Source organism: Gobius niger (assembly GCF_951799975.1).
Source record: "Gobius niger genome assembly, chromosome: 13".
In the NCBI taxonomy this organism is placed as follows: domain Eukaryota; kingdom Metazoa; phylum Chordata; class Actinopteri; order Gobiiformes; family Gobiidae; genus Gobius; species Gobius niger.
Genome location: NC_136864.1, coordinates 7,342,627 through 7,359,429, shown reverse-complemented (window position 1 = coordinate 7,359,429; position 16,803 = coordinate 7,342,627). Strand labels below are relative to the sequence as shown.

At 39.3% G+C, this 16,803-nt stretch overlaps 1 protein-coding gene across 1 annotated transcript in view; it reads left to right on the top strand.

The window, feature by feature from the left end:
• mppe1 (metallophosphoesterase 1) overlaps nt 1-16,803 on the top strand; it is a 37,375-nt gene that overhangs the window by 9,535 nt on the left and 11,037 nt on the right. Inside the window, exons 3-5 of the mRNA XM_079569827.1 lie at nt 1,158-1,261; nt 12,247-12,327; nt 13,991-14,099. Coding sequence (XP_079425953.1) covers nt 1,158-1,261; nt 12,247-12,327; nt 13,991-14,099 — 294 coding nt within the window. The remainder of the gene's footprint in view (nt 1-1,157; nt 1,262-12,246; nt 12,328-13,990; nt 14,100-16,803) is intronic.

The window sequence follows — 16,803 nt, the reverse complement described above, 5'->3', positions numbered from 1 at the left end:
CGCCCGTACAGGCACTCGGTAACCAACGGAGACGCCTATAATGAGGCGCCGTGGGGAGGACAGTGTCAGCGCCACGGAGACGAGAGATGATGAACTGTGCCAAAATCAAAGCCCCCAATGACACTAAAGAGTAGTATGTCTGATGCAAGCAAAGTTCAGTGGGAAACAATGACACTGCGCGAATATTGTTTATTTTATTTTATATGAAAGTGCAAATGACACATTAGGCACAATTTTTGCTAAAACATAGTTAACACGATTATATTTAAGATTTTGCTAAAGATTGTCCCCAGCTTTCTTTAGTTTGGCCATTTTTCTGATGTTTGTAGTTTCACTTCCTTATTGGACAAAGACAGGAAGTGACATAGATGAAGGACAACAATTTCAAACTGTTGCCATGCCGACCATGTTGAGTCAATGCGTTTGTTAAGTGGTGACGTCACAGCTCTACTTCCGGGTCCGCAGATGTGCGAGAAACTACAAAAAAATCTTTCATACCAAAATCAATATTCCTGAAACTCAACAGAGATCTGATAAAGGACCTCTGACAAAAATAATGACCGCTGCCAATGGCAACGGAGTCCGTGCTTTCATATCACTCCGCACGTACATAGTAGCGGACACTATCTCTGTCCCCGTCAGGGGTTTGCCCTGTCGGTACTTATTTTCCCGATAATGACCAGCGTTCTATACATTATCCCGCTTATTATACGGCCATTTGCCAACTGAACACACACAACATAAACTTCATACACTTTTATGAAGGCTGAAAGGTTTATTTAATGACTTCCGTGGCAAATAGTTCCCAAAAGTTCCCAACTGTGCTGAAGAAAGTGTTTTGGGGCTTCTTGCAATATGGATATTGTGATAACTCTAACTTTTTTTTAAATTCATTTACGGTCATTTTAACCAAGGTCAAGAATCTCGTTTTCAGGGGAGTCTTGGATCCTTTTGTACATGTTTTTGTTTAGAAACCTACAGACACAGGGTGAACATGCTGAAAGGCCCCGTCTGGCCAGAGGATTGAACCCGGGACACGAGGCACGAGCTCTAACCGCTGGGCCACTGTGCTTTTGCGATATGTTTATATGTTTGTTCTTTGAATGTAAGAATCTTCAAGGTTTTTATGATAATGTTCGTTTCTGTCTCGTCTGCAGCACTGGGAGGACGACGTGCGACGCTTCCACAGAATGTTCAGACACTCCCCTGACACCGAGCTCGTGGTTCTGGTGGGAAATCACGACATCGGCTTCCACTACGAGTAAGACTTAACTCGTAACCTTGACTTTTCAAAATCTAACTCTTGTTAGTTTGAGACTGCAGTGAAAACATTACTTTTTCACGCTGTGGTCAATTTTGAAACTTTTGGCTGGTTTTCTTCCTTAACTTGTTAGTTTCAAAGTAAACAATAGGCCCCGGTTTCTCTTTCATAAACTAAAACAATTGGCCATTTGTACGAATTAATATCTTATCTTTATACGTTCTGGTAACGTTGTAACCCTGGTTCTCTGAGTGGAGAGACGCTCTCTCCAAACCAATACGTAGCATAGGGAATGACCTTCTTGCCGCCTTGGAAACTTCTTTAAGGCTTCTTTATGGCTTTGCCTATAAAACCCATGGGCCGGCGTGCAACCGGTGATAGTTTGATCGAAATGCGTCTGAAAAGTGGAGAGATAGTCTCTACACTCAGAGAACCAGGGTTACAACGTAACCTGACCGTTCTCTATTGTGTTCGAGACTGTCTCTCCAAACCAATATGTACTATGGAGTAACACTTTAAAGGATCTGTATCATGCTATTTTAGCCATTCCAAAGTAAACTATAGGCATTTGTATGATATATTGTACCACTACCACTATGGCGTACTCATTTTTGTGAGAAATGTAGGTATTTTCCGGAGGTATTTTTTAAACCCAGAAGACACAATGCTTAGATTCAGTTAACTCCGCCCCCTTTCTCCGCCCATGCAACATTAGCAGTAGTAGAAATATAAATATCACAGCAGTGAAGTTACTTCACAATCCAGTAATTAGGAGTTGACGTCTGCAACACAGCTTCGTAAATGGCTAACACACGTTTGGACTGACTCACCGCTCTGGTCCATCGGGTGTTTACATTATGGGACTCGTGTTGGTTATAAAAGTTAATCCACTTTGATTCTGGTGAAGATTCATCAAACACTATTTTGGCTGATAGTCGCCGAATCCCGGAGAGAAATTCCAACTTCTGGCGAGTGAACTCTTCTTTAGAAAGGTTGAATAAAGTCTGTCCTCTCGTAGCCAAATGCGCAGTGACATTATCGTTAGGTAAGAAAAGGGCGGTAGCTCCTTCTTCACAACTTTCGGTGCAAAACATGACATCAAACACTTCTTTTTTATTTTTTTTTCTTTTTTTTTTCTTTCTTTCTTCCAACAGAAATAATGAAAAAGCTGTTTTATGAATAAAAATCAGGCCGTAAGGCATCGAATTACAGACTTTGAGCACTTCCTGTTTGACACTATGACGTAAAATACATCAAAAAGTCGATTTTGCATGATATAGGCCCTTTAAGACACCCTGCAAGGAGACTGTACATCCCACAACAAAAAGTTCCAATGGAAAAGCTGCCTACCCACAAACATGTAGAGTGACATGACAGGGCGCTGCCAGACACTAAGGTAAGGCTGTCAGGAGCAGACCAGTACATGCAGTGTTTGCTCCAGCACAAAGTAAAGCCTGGATAAGAAGCAGCCACATGGCCTGGCAGCACAGAGAGTGGACAAGTGAGACTCGAGGAGTGCTTGGGGTCAATAGCCAGGTCAGAAAAGAGCTTACGAGAGGGACGCCATACTGGCTCTCCCCATAAGTGACTCCAGCAATACATTTTTGTCCCTCATATATGTCAGTAATCTACAGCGAAAGTTTCAAATGGATCTCTCTAAATGAAAACACCCTTCAGCGTCTTGCCTTAATCATTACCTGCTTTACTTGTTACCCGTGAGTTGATCCACTCAGCTCCATTGTTCTATGAGATGCCGAAACCTGTCCTGGGGAATGTCGCCTTTCCACTTCAGTCCAAACAGCGCCAACGCAACAGCAAACAGCAAACAGCGCAGAGTCTTTCAGAGTCAATGAGTTCTTACTGTTTACTTACAATGACAACGAGAGAGTGTAAAAATGTTGAATTATTTGCTGTGGCCTCATTCCTTTCTTAAAGCATCTCTCACATGGCAGTTCTTCACAGCAGGAATGAGTTTATGTTACGCAACTTTTAGGAAACGTTATTGTCACAGTAAAGTAAGGGATGTCACGATTATTCTGAGGAAAAATATTGCGATTTTATGATTTTTCACGATTCTTATTTCTCAAATCCTTTACAGCAAAACTGAACTGCTGGGTCGGGATCATTTTCAGTGGGTGGCAGGTCTTTGCAGATACATATTTTGATTATTTTGATGAACTCTGCCAGAAAATGCTACATTTTGCTATTGACTTCTTAACCCACAAGCTGAACGGACATTTTCGGACATTTTCCCCAGTTTGGCTTCTCCCAAATTTAAAAGAAAAAATCGAAATAGCGACGAATATGAGGAAGATTTTGTGCACAAAATACGGCTTAATTATTGGTGAAATTATCAAAGTTTGGAATAATATAAGGAAACACTGTAATATCTGAGCCAAATGGTCCTCTCACTCTCACAGTCTTTCATGATCCTTAAATGAAAACATCCCCGTTTCCTTTCCTCAGCGGTCTCGTAAAGGTGTGCATAATTTGAGTGATTTTTGCAATTCTTCGGGTCTCCTAACATTTCAAGACTTACAACAACGGTACAATCTGCCAGTATCATGTTTGTTTTTCCAATTACGGACAGCAATGCTCACTTATGGAGTCCCCTGGTGCAGTCGTCCACTTACTCATCCATTGCACTCAATTCTAATCAGTACAACAGTCTCTAAACTATAGGCTCTGTTTCCATCAGCTCATGAGGAGCCTATGCGTGTTGTCCAACTGTGGGAAAAAGAACATCCTCATTCTACAAAACTGGAATAAAAAGAGTGGATGTATTTCTGTAAGAGGTGTTAATCTGTGGAACGACCTGGAAGATCAGTTGAAACTGTCCCAAACAGTCAAAGCTTTCAAAAAGTTGTTTAAAGCTTCTAAAATTCAAGAATATATAAGCTTAGGAGGAATAAAGTAAGAAAAATAAATCAAAAATAATAATGATGACATGATTTAGTTTCAACCAAATTAACTTAAAACAAATATATGTATACATATTTGTTGGAATATTGAAATTTATGTTACTAACTTCAGATACAGGCTTTTTTCTCTTCTGTTTAACACTTGATATTGTTCATTATTAATGTTTGTGTTTTGTTTTTGTTTTCTCTCGTGGAAGTCTGTAAACTGGGTTAAGCGTTATAAGTTTTCGCTTCAGCCTAGACCCTTTCGGTCGTGTTGTCCACAAAGAATTGGAAATGTATTTACGTTTAAAGGAATGAACAGACCGAATAAAACTACTACTACTGAATATTATTTGGCAAAATATGCAACAAATCCTAATCATCAGATTATTCATTTAAATTTTATCCATACAACACACCGCCTTTGCTCTGCCCGATCCCGTCAGACCTTGGAAGCTGAGCAGAGCCTGGTCGGTACTTGGATGGGAGACCGTTTGGGAAACACGAGGAAGCCTGGGGTGAATGTAGTGAGGGAGTGGTGGTGATTGAAGGGGCCGATAGCGCAGACTGGTCGCCTCGCTTCTGTCAGTCTACCCCAGGGCAGCTGTGGCTACAATAGCAGCTTTCCACCACCAAGTATGGAGTGAATGAATATGTAATATGAATAATGTAAAGCGTCTTTGAGTGCCCAGAACCGATGCATTATTATTATTATTATATTTCACTCTTCATATTTAATTCAAAATAAAAGTGCTTCACTCCCCTAATTGTAAACTTTGCGATCCCCAAACACAAAGCACATTCATGCGTGTGGTTTGGGACTTTCAAAATGTAAAAACTCTCTGGACGGGTGGTTCAACAGATCTCTTAATGAAGGATATTCTCTGCACTCCAGAAGTTTTACTTCTAAAATTGATTGTGGACTCTCATCCCTACATTTTTAATGAAAAATATAAAATATAAAATTGATCTAAAAAAAAAAAAGTGACAAAAGTGCATCAGCAGCGTTATGCAGTTCAGAGTGTTTTTATTGCCATGATTATGAACAGGTTCACAGCTAGAAATGTTTCATCGGCCCATCATGCAGCATGAAACATTAAACATTATACAGTATAACACATAACTTACTTAAATAATTCACTATAAAACCTTTAAACTATAAGACTATAAGACAACAACAATTTGACATTGAACAACAGCGTGAGTTATCATGAAAATGGATACTGGATAATGGATTTGCTCTCTGGCCGCTGCTGACTCCATGTGTTCTCAGCCGGATCATTTAACACTGGACCGTTCACAAATACAACTAAAGCCTATTTGAAGATTGACAAAAAGGCTTTATAATTACTTGCTCAGCGCTTAAAGGTCTGCTTTATAACTGTCTGCTTTTATAATGTTGTGAAGGACAAAGAAAAAAGTCCCTCCACTTCTTGCAAAAGTCAGGTGTAGGGCCTTGATAAAACAGCGGCCTGTTATAATGAAGCTGACCGTCTGCTTCGTTTGTCTCCAATGTCCTGGATAGAAGAGAGAAGAGACGGACCAAACCCATTTGAACTCAATCTAACCACATCAAAGAGATTTATTAACCGTAGAGTCAATAAAGGTCCACGCTCTGTCCAAGTGTGGAGCAGTGAGAGAAACAAACTTTGGACAGGTCGAGGTTATGTAACGGCTGATTAGAGGCTGGCCTGACTTTCACTGATATGAAATAAATGCAAAGGAATTAAGTAGTATCGCGTTGAATAGGTTTCCAAATACTCTCCTTTCACTAATATTGACACTCTGGACAAATATAAGGGGGGAAAAGAAGCTGGATTGAAGTCATCTGTGTTTTTATTCTGAATGGAGGGCAAACAAGTTGATTTATCAGATAAATTATGATCATGGAAAGTAAATCAGCATCAAAGGAAGTATTGTCTGAAGTTCACATTTGATCATATATTTTTCTGAAATTTAGTTCAACATTAGCCTCGTCTTGATCTTATTTAGAAGCTTTTGAGTTTTGTTTTGACACAATTTGATGAAAAACCTGTAGCTTCACAATTTTTCATTTACAGTGGGAGGAAGATGTATGGGAACGCTTTAGAATTCCTCACATTTCTGCCTAAATTGGTCATAAAATATGGCCTGATCTTCATCAAAATAATAAGAATGAATAAACAGTGTCTGCTTAAGCTAATACCACCCAAACATTTACATTTTATCATATTTTTATTGGACATAACATGTAAACATTCACTGGACAGCTTGGAATAAATAAGTGAACCCCAGAAATCTCACTGAACTGCTGCAGTTTTGTAAAGAGGAATGATCCAAGATTCATCCTGGTCGTAGTGAGCGTCTGATCTGCAACTACAGAAAAGCCGTTATTGCTGCAAAAGAAGGATCAGCAGATATTTAAAGATGCAAGTTGGCCATTGTATACTCATTACTGCCACCTCAGGTCATGCGGGTAACTGCAGCTTCTATATTAAGCTCGTGCATGACGGCACTTTGGACCCGAAGTAATAACTTTTTGAGCGACAGGATTTTAGAGGCAGTTGTGGTGAACAGGTCTGAGCTCATTCTACACATTAGGACATGGCTGGAACATGTAGGGGAGGAAAATACGCAATTTTTAAACTCTGTATAGTCCCTTTAATACAGGGGATTCCACGTATGTTGTGAGTGTCTCAGGTTTTTCTGCAAAATATCTTCATAAACTTGAATCAATTCTTCCATTGACGATATCACATTGTCCAGGCCCTGAGGCAACAAAACAGCCCCACACCATGACCAGTGAGGATAGGGTTTTGATTTTATGTGATGTTCCATTTTTCCTCCACACATAACGTTGTGTGTTCGTCCCAAACTATTCAACTTTGGTTTGCAAAAGTGCTCTTGGAAAAATATACGGTGGACTGTTGGACCCAAAGTTGAACAGTTTGGGAGGAACAGGAACGTCATGTGAGGAGGAAAATGGAACAGCACCAACATCATAATCCTCTCCTCACTGTGAAGTCTGGAGCAGGAGAATCATGATGTGGGGCTGTTTTGTTGCCTCAGGGCCTGGACAACCTGATATCATCAATGGAAGAATTTATTCACAAGTTTATCAAGATATTTTGCAGAAAAACCTGAGACATTCACAACATACTGTACATGGAATAAGTAAGTGAACCCTTGTATTAAGTATCTGACTGATCCTTCTTTTGCAGCAATAACTGCTTTTCTGTAGTTGCAGATTAGACACTCACAACGGACCATTGGACCATTCCTCTTCACAAAACTGCTGCAGTTCAGTGAGATTCAGGGGTTCACTTACTTATTCCACGCTCTCCTGTGAATGTTTAAAAAGTCTGATCAAATGTATATGTTCGCGTGGTATTAGTTTAAGCAGACACTGTTTATTCATGTCACTTGTCCACTCAATAAACCTTTAACCAGGTATCGGAGTACCTCGGATTTTCCCTTTTTCTCGCCCATACTTACGTTTAGATCCTGAAGAGCACCTGACCCTCTTTACAGACAATTCTACCCACTGAAGCGATCACTTTGTTCCTCTCAAAACCGTTTATTCATTCTTATGATTTTGATGAAGATCAGACCACATTTTGTGACCAATTTAGGCAGAAATGTGAGAAATTCCAAAGCGTTCATACTTTTTCCTCCCACTGTAGATATAATAAAATGCAGTGTAAATCCAGCAACTTAAATGAGATAAATGACTTCAAATTGCTTGGATTAAGATACTTTACGTTGAACTTGAGGAGGTTTAAAGAGGGGGTATTATGCTTTTTTCAGCCACATAGCACCAGTCTATGGCACACTACAATGATGACGAAACCTTCTGTTGGTCTGTAAATGCAGTAAATTAGAATAACTGCCTTGTATAAAATTGCTCTTTCAAAATGGCGGTAGCGAAAGACTTGAAATAGGCCCCTGTCTCTTTAAGAACCTCTGACCCTTTCCGACACGCCCCCTCCACACGCTGTCTGTGGCATCACAACAACACTGCGCTCGTTGTCTCAACTGTATTGAAACTAGGATCGGTGCATTTTAATTTTTATTGTTGGAAAGGAGCTACTGTTTATCACTTTGTGAACAATGGCCACACAGGATATTATTTGGAGACAAACCTTCCACACCGGACGCTTGGAAGGGGCTCTTGCCTGAAAAATAACTGCTGTTTGGAGGCTCTCTCTTTGCATCTGCCATGCCCTATGGATCTCTAACTATACCCCCATGGACGACACCAGGATCTGCAGGAGCCCATACGATTCAAAGACGGACATTATCTGTGCAGGTGGACAGTGGTTTTTCGAGGTTACCCCGTTAGCTTGTTATAATCGACTACAGCTCATTGTTGATGAAAAGTCTGCAATAAACCACAAATGTGTAAAGCCAGGCTCATTGTGTGATCATCGTAAAGGCTGCTTCAAGTAGTTGCCTGCTTTATTGACGTTATTTGTGCATAATATGCTGCCTGTTTTCAATGAATGTTGTGAAGGTGAAGGTTGTTAGCTTGTCGTGGCTAATAGTGCCTTAGCTCCGGGAGAAAACCACTCGGCTACGACTCACTGTAGATGAAATGTGAGCAATAAACTACAAAATCAACAAGCCAGGCTCCGTGTGTCATCATCATAAAGGCTGCTTCAAGCAGTTGCCTGTTTTAGTGACGTTTTCAATGCATAATATGCTGCTAGTATTCAGTGAATTTTCCCGTTAGCTTGTCGCGGCTAGCTTGTTAGCTCCGGGAGAAAGCCACTCGGCTATGACCCATTGTAGATGAAATGTGAGCAATAAACTTCCAAATGAACAAGCCTGGCTCCGTGTGTGATCATTGTTAAACGGTTCTTTATGTGTGTGGTGGTTTTATTGACTTTATGTGTGCATATTTCTCGTTTTCACGTGATGACTCGAGGTTTAGCTTAGCATTAGCTTTCTCCGGAGGCTCTGTGCATCATCAAGGCCCAGCGCAGAACCAGACACTGAAATAAGTGTTCTTGTCACCGGTTTTAATCCTGGGTGTTTCGGTAACAGAAACACTGATGTGTGTCTTTGTAAAAGTCTGCTGTGGCTCCGGTTCACAACACATGAAGCTAATCCTCCATGATGACTCTGTTTACATCTTAGGGCTAGACACTGCGGGGAGGGGGTTCTGCTGAGGAGCAGTGGTTGGTTACTCGGCTGGTGACGAAAGGTTGGAGGCGTATCCTGGAGGTCGGAGGCGTTTCCTGAAGGAATCAGGCGTTTTATCCCTAAAATGGCTGCCATCGGAGTTTTTACAGATTACTCGAAAATACGTGAATGTGCTAAGGCAACACTTCAGGCATGTTTTTAATGAGGGAATGACTTAATAACATGATGTAAAGCTTGAAAAAGTCGATTTTGCATAATACCCCCCCTTTAAGATAATCCAAGATAAGTTAAAAATGCTAATGTAAATGGAAGCAGCATAAACGGCACTTCTTTTTCACTTGAAATTATACCAGAAATTCAGAATGAAGACAAAATGTGCTTGTTTCCTTTGGCAGCAACATGTTATATTCTATTTAGGACTAAACCAAACCTCAATTTCAAGTCGATTTTTGTGTTTTTTGCTCATTTTTTCTGCCCTGTACTGAAGAATTGGGACAGTTTAAATGACTAAGTTTTGTTTCTGTAGCTTGACTGTCCCGACTTCTCTCTTGGCCCATTCAGGGAGGAGTGCAGGGGTGAGATTTGAACCTGTTCTCTCCACGCCCTTTGTTGTAAAGCACACATTTTTTGCCATGACGCATAATGCAAGGTGTGTGATATTTTTTATTGCTGCCTGGATCAGGACCAATCTAACAGGCGCCATAGGCCGGATTGACTTTTGTCTGTACTCACTGATAAATAAACAGGTCTCATGTGTCAGGGCTTTATCTGGCCATTGAACAGTTTATAATGTATCACCTGGCCAAGAAAGAGTCACCACAGAAAAGAAGGCGACACACTCTAATATTTTGTTGAACCACATTTAGCTTTAATAGTTTCTCCCGTTACCCCACTATTACTTTAACAAATGCTAAATTATTGATTTATTTTTCTACCAAATAAAGATACAGACACGAAGAGGAGCAAAGTGGTTCATCAGCTCAGTAATACATAAAAAACTGAGAATGCTAACCTTGATGCAACATTAGCTACATGCTAACGCTAGCTGCGAGTGCCGTTTTTTCCCCACTTCTACTGGACAATCTGCTGTGAAAAAAACATCCACAAGGGCCCGATTTACACTTGACAATATGTATTTCTCAGACTCATTTGCCAAAAACGCTGCACCTACTGCTAAAAAAGTGATATTTACTGAAGTCGCTACTTCACTTCCAGGGTTAGCATAGCTGCTGCGTCGCTAGCATTTATCTCTGCTAACCCGGATGTCCCGATTTTGGTAAATATTACTTTTATAGCAGTAGGTACAGCATTTTTGGCTAATGGGCCTGATAAGTATGTTCAGTAACTATCTGTTGAGTTTCAGAAATATTGAGCATAGTGTTGAAGAGTTTTTTGTAGTTTCTCGCACATCTGTAAAACAAATCACGAGTTATTATACAAACTTAAACTCATGTCTAATCCAGATCTTTTCCTGAAACTAAACTTAAGCATTTTCCAACGCCTGACCCTAACCTTAACTAGTTGTATATTTTCTTTGTTACTTATAAGTTTGCTTTTACAAAATAGGCTATACAAATATTTATTTTGACAGAACATGAGAAAGCAGAGCGGTGAGTTGTTGTTCTGAATGAAATGAATTAGAGGCCGGCCGATATATCAGGCCGATATTTGGGGATTTTACAATATCAGGCTAATCAAGCACCGAATAAAGCAAATTTTTCCGTTTTTTTTGCATTAGAAAGAGCAAAGCCAGGGCTCCTCCCACAACTCCCTACAGGCCTCAGGGAGGTGAGAAAACTGGTTTGCTTCAAGTTTGTTAAACACAAGTTTCACTAAACCTCCGTCAATATGGACACACTGCATGTCATTTTGGAGAATTTTTACCTCCGCTATTGTATTTTTGTATTAACAATAGGCTAATGTTAACAACAACGAATCAAAGTTGTAACAGTAACTATGATTGAGTCACCTAAAGTAATGGTATAAAATCGGCCAAGTATTTGTTTTTACAGGATTTTAGACCAGACATTTGGAAAAATCGGCCAGAATATCAGCCGAGCATATCGGCATCAGCCAATTAACAGCCCAAAATATCGGCATCGGCCTTAGAAAAAACAAAGATCGGTCGGCCTCTAATTCGAATGTCTCCTGCATCGTTCACTGTGGGAGCCGAGCCGTCAGAGTCTGTTATAGAAAGAGCTCCTTTGCCCCTGAAGTGGTCATGGCCGCCTCATTGAAAAACCCCTGATTGAAAGCAGTGCTAAGTAACTTGTTTACCTTAATAAATCCTCTCCGTCGTCCCTCTGGGGGTAATACAAGTGTTAATGGGATGATTGGGGGGTCTCTCATCTCCCCCTGGTGTCTCTGGTCAGAAAACCACACTTGCAACTTCGCTGCCACCGAGGCGGAGGCCCAATACACACTAATGGAATCATGAAGAAGAAGCTTACATGCTAACGGGCAAAGCTAACTGTGGGCTAGGGCCACTTAAACAGTATTTACAGCCAAGTGTGAGTGACAAAAATGATCTCCATTGTGTAATTGGATGAACGATATCCCTCTGTCCCTTTGTCTTTTCTGTCAGGGTAGTATTTACTCTCATGGACAATTAAAAAAAATCCAAAAAAATCAAAATTTGCTATGACAGCTGCAGTTGCACTTATGGCCTCTAGGGGCAAGAGTTACTTAGTACTGTTTTAAGAGCAAAAAGCTAAATATTCTGTCTCTGTTGGCTCTCACAATGTGGAAAACCTCTGTAGCTGAAACCTCTACAAACAGGTTGTGAAATGTATCTTGAATTAATTCATCTGTAAAGGAAAAATGAAGTGACTTGTTGAGGCTGATTCCTCCTCCTCGGCTGCATGTGGCCCTTCAGATCCGGCCTCTGAGTCTCGAGGTCGAGTCCGTGATGCGTTTGAGTGCAGTCATTTACTCACAGCTGTGTTCCTCGTGTTTCAGAATGGACTGGTTCAAACTGCAGCGATTCGAGAAAGTCTTCAACGCTTCGTCCACGAGAATCGTCACCAAGAAAGGCGTCAAGTGAGTCACAGAATGTGCTTGTGTTTAGGTTTAGCGCAGATTTTACATGGTTTTGATTTAGCAAACTACGACTGCAACTAATTTGAGATAATAGAAATATAACTTTGGCTAAATTATTGGTGAATTAGGACTGGGTACTGTTAAACGATGCCAGTCTGGTATCAAAGACAAGTTGAAAAAAAATTGGGGAGAAATAAGCAGAACAAATAGGTAGGGTAGGGGGAAATGAAGAAAAAAATGGGTGGGGCAAAAAATAGGGCAAATAATTAAAACCATTTGGGGAAAAATTGGGGAAAAAATTAGGGAAAATATAATGGAAAATTGGGAAAAAACTAACTGGGGAAAAAATGCGGGAATAAAAATTAAAAATGGGAGAAAACAGGTAGAGAAATTGGGGGAAATGTAGGGAAAACATTTGGAAAAAATATGTAAAATTTTTTGGGGGGAAACACACAAAAAAATGGGGAAAAAATTTAGAGAAAAAAAAGAACATTTCTGGGAAATGGGGGGACAAGTGGAAACATTTGGGAACATTTAGGGGAAAGAATCAGAAAAATAAAAAAAAAACATGAATTGGGGAAAAAATTGTGGAAGAAAATGACAATTTTTTGGAAAATTGGGAAAAAACACAGAAAAATTGGGTAAAATGTAGGGAATTTTTTTTTTTAAATGTGTACAATTTGGAAAAAATGGGGGAAATAAGAAAAATGTGTTTATTCTGCCCTTTTGTTGTAAAGCAGGGGTGTCCAAACTTTTTTCATGGGGGGGCGCATATTGAAGCGTACACGGGGTGAAGGGCCGTAGATCAGTAGTTAGTGCCGCAAAACCTTCGACTAGCAGAGGTTTAAATTGTGCCCCATACCTTTTATTTAAGCTTAAAACCTTCATGCCAGCTCTGTCTCACAATAAAATGTTAGTTGTTTGGTTAGAATTGTATAGAATTATTACATTTCAAATAAAAAGGTCCATCTCTGGTGATGTGTACCGATACAGCAAGAGCCCGAGGGCCACCATAAATTGGTCTGAGGGCCGCATTTGGCCCCCGGGCCGCACTTTGGACACCCCTGTTGTAAAGGAAGTTTCTCGGTTGTTTCACCTCAAACAAATGATACAAATGAAAAAGAAATTAAATGGAAGGAAAAGGAATAAATTATTAATCTGTTTTTTGGCTCTATATGACAAATATTTTAGCATAGGTATCGAACACCAAGTATCGTTAAAGTGCCAGTATAAAAATTTAAAAAATGTACAGTACCCCTAGACAGAATACACATATTAGCTGACGACAGTGGCGCTTTCTGGTAAAGTAGCAGAAATATTTACTTTAGTAGGAGTAACGTTACTTTACAATATCTGTTATTTTTAAGACGACATACAAGAAATTCCTTCAAGTTTGTTGCTTTTCATATATTGACATGAAGCTTTTACCTTTCATAGATCTTCTGATAGTGGTAAGAGAATATAACATTACTCCAGGAGAAGTAAAATCTAAATAAAAGCTGTAGAAAAGCCTAATAATCGGACAGTTCTTCCTTCTCTTGGTTTGAGTTGAGCCTCATTCAGAGATGGAGCAGCCGTCAGTGACTGATTGAAAGAGGTTGTTTTTGTTCCACATTTCCGTCGTACCTCGTCGGTAATGACTGTGTTTCTTTGTGGCGCTCAGCTTCCTCCTGGTGAACAGCGTGGCTCTTCACGGAGACGGCTGCCCCATCTGTCAGTCTGTGGAGAAGGAGCTGATGCGACTGTCCAAGGACCTCAACTGTTCACTGCAGGTGGGACTTTGACACGTACAGGAGGCGCTCAGGCCAAGTCCCGGTCAGGGAGGGATATAAATACAACCACTCAAGATCAAAGGATTTATGCAACTAAGCACACACAGTCTGGCTTTACCCAAATCTAACTTGACTGGAGTTTACAGTCTATCAGACAAGAGCAACACTTCACCTACAAAACTGATCTTAGATTTTTCCTCTCATCGCTTTTTGTTGAGGTTTTGTTGTGTTTTTTGGCACTTTTTTTAAATGCTTTTTTTTTTACTCTTTTTGACATTTTTTGGGGGGGGGGTTGATACTTTTTTTTACGTTCTTTGAAATCCTTTTTTTCTTTTTTTGACGCTTTTTTAATACTTTTTTTTAATTACTTTTTTGAAGTTTTTTTAATACTTTTTTCAAGTTTATTTGATACTTTTTAAATGTTTTTATTACTTTTTTTGATGATTTTTTATCCTTTTTTTTCTTTTTTACTTTTTTGACGTTTTTTTTAATGCTTTTTTACATTTTTTGTCACTTTTTTGATTGTCTTTTGGTGCTTTTTTGTCCTGTTTTTGTCACTTTCTAATTCCCTTTTTTTCCTTTTGTCGCTACTTTAAAACTTTTTTCTAGAAGCTTTTAGATTTGGGTAAAGCCAAGCTGGAGAAAATGTGCTCAGTTCAGGTGAGCTTAAGAGGTTCAGAAAAATCTGGATAAACATGCATGTAGCCACAACTGCCCTGGGCTGGGGGCTTCCAATCCGGGCACCACTGAAGATCGAAGGATTTATGCACCTCTGAACCAAGCACACACAGTCTGGCTTTACCCAAATCTAAAAGCTTCCTGACTGGAGTTTGTTGTGTTTTTTGGCACTTTTTTTAAATGCTTTTTTTTATTCTTTTTGACATTTTTGGGTGTTTTTTTTTGCTACTTTTTTTTACGTTCTTTGAAATCCTTTTTTTTTTTTTTTTTTTTTGATGGGTTTTTTTTAATCCTTTTTTTTTTTCTTTTTTACTTTTTTGACGTTTTTTGATGCTTTTTTGCAATTTTTGTCACTTTTTTGATTGCCTTTTGGTGCTTTCTTTGTCCTTTTTTTGTCACTTTCTAATTCCCTTTTTTTTCCTTTTGTTCCTTTTTTCTAGAAGCTTTTAGATTTGGGTAAAGCCAAGCTGGAGAAAATGTGCTCAGTTCAGGTGAGCTTAAGAGGTTCAGAAAAATCTGGATAAACATGTATGTAGCCACAACTGCCCTGGGCTGGGGACTCCCAATCCGGGCACCACTCCTTCACTCCACTACACATGGATAAAGTGAGTGAAGTGTCCTGCCTTGGCCTTTGTACTTTTCTTTCTTTAACGTCCGACACCAGCACTTTACACTTCTGATACATACGTACAGCAACACGTATTTGGGTACTTACAACATTATTCATGGGCTTGAACCATGAAACAGAAAGATAATGTGAATATATTCCCATTTATTTTCATTTTTGATCATGTATTTGAGCTGGGAGAGCCGAGTAACTCTCTTTCGTGCCGTCTCAGGACACAGAAAGTTGGTATATAAAGACAAATATTTTTACAGTGCCGGTTTTTGGAATCAATTTCTTTTCCCCGTACAGTACTGGTCCCTTTTAATGGTACTGAGCCAGGTTCCCAGCGGAAAATGTACGACTCAGAGAAAAAGATGAAGTTTTTTTGGTTTCTCAGAAAAACAGCAAATGATCACGAATTGGAGAGTGACGAAATTGTAAATAAAAACTGGATGGACATGATAGAAAATACAGCACATATGGAGAGACTGTCCCGTGAAATTAATATTAAAGAAGAAGAATTTAAAAATACATGGACTCTACTTAAGGTTCTAGAGTTTAACATAAAAGGTAAAGAAATGCTGAGAATCTACAAGAGATAAATCTGAAACCCGATCAGCAGAGGGATGAAATTAAAGTAGATCCGAAGTAAATGGAGAAGTACAGCAAGACTTAACTTTGTGTATAAAGATATAAGGCAGTAAAATCAAGGAGTGATATATGTTGGTTTAAAACTATGAGAGTATTTATGATATAAGGGCTGGGACGATGCACTTAAGTCGTGATCCAATATGAATCATGAAACAAAGGGCCCGATACGATATTGTAACATATTCCAATGCACGAAGTATTAAATTTAGGATTTTTCATTATAATAAACTGTGATACTTTACCCCCGAAATTAAATAAAGCTGAGTTTCCAAAATGCATAAATTGACCACATTTTCTCCAGTTTCGCATTACCCAAATCTAAAACCCTCTTGGTAAAAATGGTCAAAATGAAAATCAGATGAAAATGCGCTGAAGAAGTGACAGAAATTATGAAAACACAACAAAAGACCAACAGAAAAGTGATGAAAAAGTGATGAAAAAGTTACAAAAAAAAGTGACAGTAAGCGATGAAAATGTGGCAAAAATAGGATGAAAATCACTCCCAAAAAGCGCTGGAAAAAAATGTCAAAAAAGTACGCAACAACGCAAGGAAAGAGCCCCATTTAGATGAGTTTTGTGGGTCTTAGCTTACACTTACCTATCGGCTGTAAAGCTGAACTGGAGAAAATGTGCTCGGTTCATGTGGGGGTTAAGAGGTTACATATAAATCAGTCTGATATTGGTTAAAACATTTTGAAAAGCGCAAATGGCAGCAGCATTTAAAGAAATGTCTCGCTATTAGGGACTATTTTTTGTTTGAATATGTTA